The sequence below is a fragment of the Bactrocera oleae genome, chromosome X (assembly GCF_042242935.1).
Source record: "Bactrocera oleae isolate idBacOlea1 chromosome X, idBacOlea1, whole genome shotgun sequence".
NCBI lineage: Eukaryota > Metazoa > Arthropoda > Insecta > Diptera > Tephritidae > Bactrocera > Bactrocera oleae.
This window is the reverse complement of record NC_091541.1, coordinates 117,501-129,674: the sequence shown is the minus strand read 5'-3', so window position 1 is coordinate 129,674 and position 12,174 is coordinate 117,501. Positions and strand designations below refer to the sequence as shown.

Genomic DNA, 12,174 nt, shown 5'->3' with positions numbered 1-12,174 from the left:
CTCTGCCCGATGTACTCGGACATTAGGAACCTTGAAGGAATGGGGATTAGTTGGACTAATGGACGATTAGACGTCAGCGGTGTGATCTCCACTAGTCCAAATACCGAACAGTTAGGGTCGTTTGATAGGTTTGCGCGTGAATTGTTCAGGCGGCGGAGACAATTAGCTGAAAATAGGGGTTAGATTAAGGGTGAAAGATAAGGGGTAGGGATTTAATCCCTGGTCACCAGTACAGAGCAGTATGGAAGCTCAACTGGTAGTAGCTTCGGCTACGAGGTCTGACCGGAGACTTAATTCTGGTACCACGGGGAGCAGGGGCCCTTGGAGTTCGCTCCAACCTGCTCATGCGGACTGGCCCTTCGGGGAGTATCGTGGTGGTTGTGGTTGATGCCCAAATGCGGGAAGAGTGTTTTGTTCACTCAATGTGGAGTTGCACTGCAACCGGGTGCCGGACCCAAAGTACGGCAGAGGTGTTAGATAGGCCTCGAACCTCACCAAGGTGTGTAGTGTGTCCATTCCACACTACCAATCGGTACTGAAAAATGCCTGGCATTTTCGGGGCGCTGATCAACGCATTGTATTGATACGCCGTGCTTTTGAGCACCGTGAGGTAAGGCCGTCGACGGCAGGTACTCACGTAAAACACACCGGACGCTGTCCCTATCTACTCATTCGTTGTTTGGATTCCGACGCGAATAGACGTGCGTGCGCATCGTTGCGATTAATTAGTGATTTTTTCGATTCTCTTTTGTGCGGTATTTGTTTACGCGAGTGAGTTGGCACCGTTGCTTGGCGGGTGTGAAAATTGTTGTTGCGATTTCCGTGGAATTTCGTTTTGTGCGGGTATTCGCTGGAAATTGTTTTTGCTCGGTTACGGGACCGCGTGTGTGGTTTTTCGTGCTAGGGCACGAATTGCGCGTTTTTGGGAAATTTTTGGCGTGGGCATATTAAGTAGCGGTAAGTACATATTTTTAATATTGTGTACTGTACCTTTAGGTACTACCGCAACGTGGTTGTTGTTGTTGTGGGACTCTCCGTACAGTTCCAGTTTAGTGCTGTGTTGTTGGCATTGTTTGCCGGCTGGACTGCTTGTTTGGAGTGCTGTGTTGGGCATCTGGCGTTCAGTTGGTCAGTGTCAGCAAGTCCTGTGCAGGATTGCTCAATAGGTACCGGCGGCTGTCCCAGTGTTGGAGACAGTGAATCCTGTGCAGACAAACGGTCGTAGTTGTGTGCGTTTAGCCCACGGATCGATTCGGTTCAGCGCCACATCGGTCGACTCGCAACCGTTACGGGGACTTGTTCCGTCCGGCGGTCATTTGAGTGACCTTTGTCCAGACCATTTGGTTGGAGTTGTGGGCTGTACCCTTGCGAGAACGCTTTAATCGTCCGCTTGGGTCGTCGCTGCTACAGAGCGGGTCTGCGCTTGCGACACTTTTTTCAGCGCGTTCAGTCGCACGTACGTGGCGAGCGGCTGTTTCGGGGTCTTGTTTGAACGAGTCCCATCTGCGTCAGTGGCACGCTTGGCGGATCAGCCTACCGAAAGGCGAAGTCCGAAGGTAGAGATGCCTCCACCACGGAGGAGGAGGGTTAAGTCCCTCGCTGGGAGCGAAGAGTCGGGGCCATCAACCATTACGGTCGACACTTCGGGAGACGAGATGGTGGGGCCACCGGTAAGGTCCCCGCCACGGCAGAAGGCGCGTTTGGGGTCTGCGGGTGAAACGGGGGGTGAAGAGGGCGGGAGCGGTAGTTGTAGCGGATGCGGTAAAGGTGACACCGCTGAAAAAGCGGCTGTTCACCCCGCAAAGTCGGGCGAGGGCGAAGTGCGTGTTACGAGCGCTTATGTGGGCGCGCAGAAATCGGGCACTGCAGAAGTTGGTCTCGTGCGTGGTGACGAGGGCGCGACAAAAACGGGCGCAAAGAAGGCGAGCGCGAGTAAGGGTAGTGTGGGCAGAGGTGACGCTGCTAAAGGGAGCGCGATTTTTGTCGGGGGTGGTGCGGTTAGCCATGTCGCGGCTATAAAGAAAATTTCGGCTGAGCTTAGCGAAGTGGTTTTTGGGGCCGAAAATTTCGCCATAGGGACCGCGAAGGGGCTGATGGAGCTTGCCTCGAAGTACGAGGCACTTCTGATGACGGTAGTAACCGAGAATGCCCATCTTCGTGGTCAAGTTGACGCCCTTAGAGGAGGCTGTGGGGGACACTCCTCGCCACCGAGCAGGTCAATGCCGGCTCCATCGGCACCGATGCCTCCGCCCCCAGCACCTGTACTGGAGGCGATTGCACCGGTGGCGCCGAAGGCTGTTGAGACCTGGTCTGTTGTGGTCAGGAGTAAGGGGCCCGCAACTTCCTCTAAGGAAGTCATACAGAAAGTAGTTAAGGAGGTGGGTCCTTCCCTGGGGGTAAGGATTCACGAAGTTAGGCCTATTAAGGGTGGTGGGGCGGTTATCCGCACTCCCTCTGTTTTAGAGAGGGAGAAAGTGGCGACTAACGCGAAATTCGGGGAGGTGGGGTTGGACGTGACTGTCAACCGGAAGTTGGGTCCCCGGGTTGTGGTCCAGGGGGTTCACACGGAGATCTCCCATGACGAGTTCATGGAAGAGTTACTCCGGCTGAACCTTCAGGATTTCAGCCCGGCGTCCCTGAGGTCAGACGTGAGGATGGTCAGTCGTCCCTGGAAGGTGGCCCCTGATGGTAGCACCAATGTCGTCCTTGAGGGTACGGACAAAATGATGTCCGCCCTCTTGGAGGCAGGTAGGTGCTACATCAAGTGGTTCTCCTTCCGGGTGCGACCGGATAGCCCCGTTGCTGGCTGCTTCCGGTGTATGAGTTTCGACCATAGAGTGGCTGTGTGTAGGGCCAAATCAGATGTCTGCCGGAGGTGCGGTCAAGAAGGCCACAGAGCTGCCAGTTGCGTCAATGCACTCCATTGCCGCAACTGCGCATTCAAGGGTAGACCAGCTGGGCATCTTATGATGTCCGCTGTCTGCCCGATATACTGTGGCATTGTTGAGCGCGCCCTCGCCAGACACTGATGGGGGGGATTATACAGTTAAACTGCCAGGGGGCGTATGCCGTAATGTGTGAATTGGGGGGGTGTATGGCTGAGGGGAGGTGCGGCATTGCCTTACTTCAGGAGCCCTACGCCACCAATGGTGTCGTTCGGGGTCTTCCTGGTAGTTTCAAGGTCTTCACGGACCTTGGGGCTAATGCTGCAATTGTTGTGAGTGATCCTAACTACGATTGTGTAGTTGTGGATTCCTCACAACTGGGTGTATGTGTCGCGATAGAGGGGGAGTTCGGTAGGCTGATTGTAGCTAGTTTGTACTGCAAATTTAGCGAGCCCCTAGAGCCCTACCTGGGCTACATGGATAAGCTACTACTACTTGCGAGTAGTAGCCCATTTATCCTAGGGCTGGATGCGAATGCCTCGTCTTCGATGTGGTTTAGTAAGGTATCCCGGCATTCGTCTGGATATCAAAGCCACAGTCGAGGCGAGGCATTAAGTGAATGGGTGGTGGCTAAAAACCTCCACATTGTGAATGAGCCGAGTGAATGGTACACGTTTGATGGGCCTGGGGGCGTGAGTGACATTGACGTGACGCTTATGAATCAGGCAGCAGATAGGGCGTTCGTAGCTAGATGGGAGGTTAAGGGAGGGTGGGGATTGAGTGATCATAATTTGATCCAAATTATGGTTACTCCTAAATCCCCTCCCTCGCTGTATGAGAGTCCATTGCGGCGATGGCGTACCTCTGGTATCGACTGGAACCAATATGGACGATCTGTCAGGGAAGCGGTATTGGGTATACCGCTTAGAGCGTTTGAGGATTTGGGGGTTGATGAGCAGATTGCTCGTCTTTATGAGGTAGTGTGGGGGGTAAATGATAGGGTACTTAGAAAGTGTGAAAGTTTAATTGTTAGGAAAATTAGGTGGTGGACGCATGAGCTAACCTTGAAGAGGAGGACTGTCAGGCGATTGAGGCGAAAGTTTCAACGCGCTCGGCGGTCCAATTCTGACAGGTTGTCCCAGCTTAGGCATGAATTTAGTTGTGCGGTTAGGGAATACAAGGAGATGTTGATTAAAATTAAAGAGCAGGAGTGGAGGAATTTTGTAGGGGAAAATAGGGACGACCCGTGGGGTCAGGTCTATAGGATCTGCCGGGGTCGTAAGAGGGAGGATATCACCTCTCTTCGCGTTGGTGACACTGTGTTATCAACGTGGAGAGAGTGTGCGTGGGCTTTGTTAGGAGCGTTCTTTCCTAGGGCGGAGGTTCAGGTACCTCAAGCACAAGAGGTACCTGTCCCTCCATTAGATGATGGAGAGTTGGGGTACGCCTTTGGCCTGGTCAGGTCTAAACGGTCCCCAGGTTTTGATGGTTTGAACGGAGAGATATGTAAAAGCTTGTGGAAGTTCATTCCTGAATACTTGGAGGCCATTTATGATAAGTGCGTGTGGGAGGGTTATTTTCCACGCGAGTGGAAAATTGCTAGGGTTGTACCTCTCCTGAAGTCCCCTGATAAGATCAGGAGTGATCCTCGCTCTTATCGGGGCATCAGTCTCCTTCCAGTACTTGGAAAAGTGCTGGAAAGAGTTATGGTGGAACGGCTTCAGGAGCTAACGCGGGGTATGTGGTCGGATAGACAGTATGGGTTCAGGAAAGGACGCAGTGTAGAGGATGCGTGGTTCTACGTTCAGGGTGCTGTTAGGGAGAATGTCAACAAATATGTCCTTGGCATATTTGTTGACTTCAAGGGGGCATTTGATTACCTAAGCTGGGATCGAGTGTTGCAACGGCTGGAGGAGCTTGGCTGTCCGGAAATTACTCTTTGGCGGAGTTACTTTTCGGACAGAAAAGCCTCTCTAGTCGGAATGAATGGGAGTGTGGAGATCGGAGTGGTTCGTGGCTGCCCGCAGGGATCCATCTGCGGTCCATATATTTGGAACCTCATGATGGACTCTCTGCTTGGACAGCTCGAACCCCTCTGTAAATGTTGTGCGTATGCGGACGACCTTCTCCTTCTGGTTGAAGGTCGATCGCGATTTGAGTTAGAGCGGGCGGGAGGACAATTTTTAGAAATTGTAAATAGTTGGGGTTTAGGTGTGGGGGTAGACATATCGATGGACAAAACGGTGACAATGCTGCTTAAGGGCAGATTGTCGCCGGTTCGTCCACCGATTGTCAAGGTGAATGGGGTCAGCATCAGGTATGTGACGCAAGTCAAATACCTGGGGCTGACCATGAGTGAAAGAATGTGCTTTACTCCACACTTAGCGATTCTGAAGGAGCGACTGCAGGCGGTCGTAGGCAAAGTGCGACGCATCTTGAGGAGCGATTGGGGCCTTGGACGCCGTGCTGTTCGCACCATATACCGTGGTCTATTTGTGGCTTGTGCCACTTATGGAGCCGCAATATGGTGGGAATCAGCGATGACGGTCTCTGGTCGCCGAAAACTCCTCTCGGTGCAACGTTGCATGATGCTTGCATGTTTGCCTGTATGTCGCACCGTTTCAACGGATGCGATGCAGGTTTTACTAGGTGCACCCCCTCTTGACCTGATTGTTGTACAGCGAGCTGTTGCATTCAGGTTAAGAAGGGGCTTGAGTGTGTCATTGCTGCGGAATGATTGGATTTCCGATGATGATGTGGAGAGGGAGGGATTTCTAGGGAGCAAGAGGCTTCTAGATGATAGGGTTAGGAGTAGGTGGCAAGACCGTTGGGACAATAGTCCTAACGGTCGGGTGACTTATGAGTACATCCGGGATGTTAGGTTCGTTGAGGGTAACCCAGACTTCAGATTTTGTCTGAGTCTGGGTTTTTTGTTAACGGGGCATGGGCCTCTGAATGCATTTTTGCATCAGAGGCACCTTTCTGATAGGTCGGGGTGTTTGTGTGGGGCGCGTCGTGAAGACTGGGTTCACTTGATCGCGGAGTGCCCGATGTACTCGGACATTAGGGATCTAGGGGGTATGGGGATTAGCTGGACTGATGGACGGTTAGATGTTAGCGGTGTGATCTCCACTAGTCGGAATGCCGAACAGTTAGGGTCGTTTGCGCGTGAATTGTTTAGGCGGCGGAGGCGTTTAACTGTGAGTTAGGGTTAGCTTCTTGTGTGAAAGGTGTGTGAGTGTAATGTGCGTATGGGGTTCAACCCTTGGTTACCAGTCCAGAGCTGTATGGAGGCTCAACTGGTAGTAGCTTCGGCTACGAGGTCTGACCGGAGATTTAATTCTGGTACCACGGGGAGCAGGGGCCCTTGGAGCTCGCTCCAACCTGCTCGTGCGGACTGGCCCTTCGGGGAGTATCGTGGTGGTTGTGGTTTATACCCAAATGCGGGAAGAACTGACGTTTTGTCAGTTCAATGTGGAGTTGCATTGCAACCGGGTGCCGGACCCAAAGTACGGCAGAGGTTTTAGATAGGCCTCGAACCTTACCAAGGTGTGTAGTGTGTCCATTCCACACTACCAATCGGTACTGAAAAATGCCTAGCATTTTCGGGGCGCTGATCAACGCATTGTATTGATACGCTGTGCTTTTGAGCGCCGTGAGATAAGGCCGTCGACGGCAGGTACTCACGTTAAACACACCGGACGTTGTCCCTATCTACTTCCCCTGCGGGTTTGGGGAAAGAATATGCCCGCGGCAAGGCATGCCTGTCGTAAAAGGCGACTAAAAGCCAATATGCACTATGACTGTTATTATATTCTTTGCCCAGTAATATCAGCATAGTATATGGAGTGATAGTGCTATAATACTCAGCTTGAACTGATATTAGAAACACTTTAAATGAAAAAGCGAATAAAAAGACATTTGAAGTTCAAGCGACAAATGTCACCAGTCATTTGAGTAATGGGTTGCTCAACTGGCAGTAGTTTAGGCTACGCAGTCTGACCGGAGACTTTCCGGTACCACGGGGAGCAGAAAGCCCTTGGACTTCTGTTCAATCTGCTCATTGGGTTCGGCCCTTTGGGGAGTATCGTGGTGGCTGTGGTTGAAACCTAAATGCTGGAAGAGCTGAATTTTCAGTTCGAAAAAAAAGAAGTTACACAAGTAACTGGGTGCCGTACCCGAAAACGGAAGAGGTTTTAGGTCGGCCTCGAATCATACCAAGATGGTAGTGTGGACCCAGACACACTGCCTTTGGTATCCAAATAATACTTGCAAAAAGCTCGTATTATTTGGGGCGTTTATCAGACGTGTGTATTGATACGCCGTGCTCTTGAGCACCGTGAGGTAAGGCCGTCGCCGGCAGGTACTCACGTTAATCTACAACGCAAGTTGTCCCTATCTACTTCGGGCGAGGGTGCAGCAGATGTGTCTGCGCAGAAATCGGGCGCTGGCGAAGTTGGTCTCGTGCGGGGTGACGAGGGCGCGAAAAAGACGGGAGATAATAAGGCGAGCGCGAGAAAAAGTAGTGCGGGCAGAAAAGACGCTGCTAAAGGGAGCGCGGTTATTGTCGGGGGTGGTGCGGTGAGCCATGTAGCGGCTATAAAGAAAATTTCGGCGGAACTTAGCGGAAAAGTTTTTGGGGCCGAGAATTTTGATATAGGGATCGCGAAGGGGCTGATGGAGCTTGCCTCGAAGTACGAGGCACTTCTGATGACGGTAGTAACCGAGAATGCCCATCTTCGTGGACAAGTTGACGCCCTTAGAGGAGGCTGTGGAGGACACTCCTCGCCGCCGAGCAGGTCAATGCCGGCTCCATCGGCACCGATGCCTCCGCCCCCAGCACCTGTACTGGAGGCGATTGCACCGGTGGCGCAGAAGCCTGTTGAGACCTGGTCAGTTGTGGTTAGGAGTAAGGGGCCTGCAGCTTCCTCTGAGGAAGTCGTTAAAAAAGTAGTTAAGGAGGTGGGTCCTTCCCTGGGGGTAAGAATCCACGAGGTTAGGCCAATTAAGGGTGGTGGGGCGGTTATCCGCACTCCCTCTGTTTTAGAGAGGGAGAAAGTTGCGATGAACGCGAAATTCGGGGAGGTGGGGTTGGACGTGACTGTCAACCGGAAGTTGGGTCCTCGGGTTGTAGTCCAGGGGGTTCACACGGAGATCTCCCATGATGAGTTCATGGAAGAGTTACTCCGGCTGAACCTTCAGGATTTCAGCCCGGCGTCCCAGAGGTCAGATGTGAGGATGGTCAGTCGTCCCTGGAAGGTGGCCCCTGATGGTAGCACCAATGTCGTCCTTGAGGGTACGGACAAAATGATGTCCGCCCTCTTGGAGGCAGGTAGGTGCTACATCAAGTGGTTCTCCTTCCGGGTGCGACCGGATAGCCCCGTTGCTGGCTGCTTCCGGTGTATGAGTTTCGACCATAGAGTGGCTGTGTGTAGGGCCAAATCAGATGTCTGCCGGAGGTGCGGTCAGGAAGGTCACAGAGCTGCCAGTTGCGTCAATGCACTCCATTGCCGCAACTGCGCATTCAAGGGTAGACCAGCTGGGCATCTTATGATGTCCGCTGTCTGCCCGATATACTGTGGCATTGTTGAGCGCGCCCTCGCCAGACACTGATGGGGGGGATTATACAGTTAAACTGCCAGGGGGCGTATGCCGTAATGTGTGAATTGGGGGGGTGTATGGCTGAGGGGAGGTGCGGCATTGCCTTACTCCAGGAGCCCTACGCCACCAATGGTGTGGTTCGGGGTCTTCCTGGTAGTTTCAAGGTCTTCACGGACCTTGGGGCTAATGCTGCAATTGTTGTGAGTGATCCCAACTACGATTGCGTAGTTGTGGATTCCTCACAACTGGGTGTATGTGTCGCGATAGAGGGGGAGTTCGGTAGGCTGATTGTAGCTAGTTTGTACTGCAAATTTAGCGAGCCCCTAGAGCCCTACCTGGGCTACATGGATAAGCTACTACTACTTGCGAGTAGTAGCCCATTTATCCTAGGGCTGGATGCGAATGCCTCGTCTTCGATGTGGTTTAGTAAGGTATCCCGGCATTCGTCTGGATATCAAAGCCACAGTCGAGGCGAGGCATTAAGTGAATGGGTGGTGGCTAAAACCTCCACATTGTGAATGAGCCGAGTGAATGGTACACGTTTGATGGGCCTGGGGGCGTGAGTGACATTGACGTGACGCTTATGAATCAGGCAGCAGATAGGGCGTTCGTAGCTAGATGGGAGGTTAAGGGAGGGTGGGGATTGAGTGATCATAATTTGATCCAAATTATGGTTACTCCTAAATCCCCTCCCTCGCTGTATGAGAGTCCATTGCGGCGATGGCGTACCTCTGGTATCGACTGGAACCAATATGGACGATCTGTCAGGGAAGCGGTATTGGGTATACCGCTTAGAGCGTTTGAGGATTTGGGGGTTGATGAGCAGATTGCTCGTCTTTATGAGGTAGTGTGGGGGGTAAATGATAGGGTACTTAGAAAGTGTGAAAGTTTAATGGTTAGGAAAATTAGGTGGTGGACGCATGAGCTAACCTTGAAGAGGAGGACTGTCAGGCGATTGAGGCGAAAGTTTCAACGCGCTCGGCGGTCCAATTCTGACAGGTTGTCCCAGCTTAGGCATGAATTTAGTTGTGCGGTTAGGGAATACAAGGAGATGTTGATTAAAATTAAAGAGCAGGAGTGGAGGAATTTTGTAAAGGAAAATAGGGACGACCCGTGGGGTCAGGTCTATAGGATCTGCCGGGGTCGTAAGAGGGAGGATATCACCTCTCTTCGCGTTGGTGACACTGTGTTATCAACGTGGAGAGAGTGTGCGGGGGCTTTGTTAGGAGCGTTCTTTCCTAGGGCGGAGGTTCAGGTACCTCAAGCACAAGAGGTACCTGTCCCTCCATTAGATGATGGAGAGTTGGGGTACGCCTTTGGCCTGGTCAGGTCTAAACGGTCCCCAGGTTTTGATGGTTTGAACGGAGAGATGTGTAAAAGCTTGTGGAAGTTCATTCCTGAATACTTGGAGGCCATTTATGATAAGTGCGTGTGGGAGGGTTATTTTCCACGCGAGTGGAAAATTGCTAGGGTTGTACCTCTCCTGAAGTCCCCTGATAAGATCAGGAGTGATCCTCGCTCTTATCGGGGCATCAGTCTCCTTCCAGTACTTGGAAAAGTGCTGGAAAGAGTTATGGTGGAACGGCTTCAGGAGCTAACGCGGGGTATGTGGTCGGATAGACAGTATGGGTTCAGGAAAGGACGCAGTGTAGAGGATGCGTGGTTCTACGTTCAGGGTGCTGTTAGGGAGAATGTCAACAAATATGTCCTTGGCATATTTGTTGACTTCAAGGGGGCATTTGATTACCTAAGCTGGGATCGAGTGTTGCAACGGCTGGAGGAGCGTGGCTGTCCGGAAATTACTCTTTGGCGGAGTTACTTTTCGGACAGAAAAGCCTCTCTAGTCGGAATGAATGGGAGTGTGGAGATCGGAGTGGTTCGTGGCTGCCCGCAGGGATCCATCTGCGGTCCATATATTTGGAACCTCATGATGGACTCTCTGCTTGGACAGCTCGAACCCCTCTGTAAATGTTGTGCGTATGCGGACGACCTTCTCCTTCTGGTTGAAGGTCGATCGCGATTTGAGTTAGAGCGGGCGGGAGGACAATTTTTAGAAATTGTAAATAGTTGGGGTTTAGGTGTGGGGGTTGACATATCGATGGACAAAACGGTGACAATGCTGCTTAAGGGCAGATTGTCTCCGGTTCGTCCACCGATTGTCCGTGTGAATGGGGTCAGCATCAGGTATGTGACGCAAGTCAAATACCTGGGGCTGACCATGAGTGAAAGAATGTGCTTTACTCCACACTTAGCGATTCTGAAGGAGCGACTGCAGGCGGTCGTAGGCAAAGTGCGACGCATCTTGAGGAGCGATTGGGGCCTTGGACGCCGTGCTGTTCGCACCATATACCGTGGTCTATTTGTGGCTTGTGCCACTTATGGAGCCGCAATATGGTGGGAATCAGCGATGACGGTCTCTGGTCGCCGAAAACTCCTCTCGGTGCAACGTTGCATGATGCTTGCATGTTTGCCTGTATGTCGCACCGTTTCAACGGATGCGATGCAGGTTTTACTAGGTGCACCCCCTCTTGACCTGATTGTTGTACAGCGAGCTGTTGCATTCAGGTTAAGAAGGGGCTTGAGTGTGTCATTGCTGCGGAATGATTGGATTTCCGATGATGATGTGGAGAGGGAGGGATTTCTAGGGAGCAAGAGGCTTCTAGATGATAGGGTTAGGAGTAGGTGGCAAGACCGTTGGGACAATAGTCCTAACGGTCGGGTGACTTATGAGTACATCCGGGATGTTAGGTTCGTTGAGGGTAACCCAGACTTCAGATTTTGTCTGAGTCTGGGTTTTTTGTTAACGGGGCATGGGCCTCTGAATGCATTTTTGCATCAGAGGCACCTTTCTGATAGGTCGGGGTGTTTGTGTGGGGCGCGTCGTGAAGACTGGGTTCACTTGATCGCGGAGTGCCCGATGTACTCGGACCTTAGGGATCTAGGGGGTATGGGGATTAGCTGGACTGATGGACGGTTAGATGTTAGCGGTGTGATCTCCACTAGTCGGAATGCCGAACAGTTAGAGTCGTTTGCGCGTGAATTGTTTAGGCGGCGGAGGCGTTTAACTGTGAGTTAGGGTTAGCTTCTTGTGTGAAAGGTGTGTGAGTGTAATGTGCGTATGGGGTTCAACCCTTGGTTACCAGTCCAGAGCTGTATGGAGGCTCAACTGGTAGTAGCTTCGGCTACGAGGTCTGACCGGAGACTTAATTCTGGTACCACGGGGAGCAGGGGCCCTTGGAGTTCGCTCCAACCTGCTCGTGCGGACTGGCCCTTCGGGGAGTATCGTGGTGGTTGTGGTTTATACCCAAATGCGGGAAGAACTGACGTTTTGTCAGTTCAATGTGGAGTTGCATTGCAACCGGGTGACGGACCCAAAGCACGGCAGAGGTTTTAGATAGGCCTCGAACCTTACCAAGGTGTGTAGTGTGTCCATTCCACACTACCAATCGGTACTGAAAAATGCCTAGCATTTTTGGGGCGCTGATCAACGCATTGTATTGATACGCTGTGCTTTTGAGCGCCGTGAGATAAGGCCGTCGACGGCAGGTACTCACGTTAAACACACCGGACGTTGACCCTATCTACTATTTCCCCTGCGGGTTTGGGGAAAGAATATGCCCGCGGCAAGGCATGCCTGTCGTAAAAGGCGACTAAAAGCCAATATGCACTATGACTGTTATTATATTCT

At 52.1% G+C, this 12,174-nt stretch overlaps 1 protein-coding gene across 1 annotated transcript; it reads left to right on the top strand.

Annotated features, from left to right (window-relative positions):
• Window positions 1–1,562: 1,562 nt before the first annotated feature.
• Window positions 1,563–2,686, top strand: LOC138858049 (uncharacterized). The gene is made up of 2 exons (XM_070112521.1): window positions 1,563–1,953; window positions 2,619–2,686. The coding sequence occupies exons 1-2, from the start codon at window positions 1,563–1,565 to the stop codon at window positions 2,684–2,686; spliced, it is 459 nt and encodes a 152-aa protein (XP_069968622.1).
• The last annotated feature ends 9,488 nt before the right edge of the window (window positions 2,687–12,174 follow it).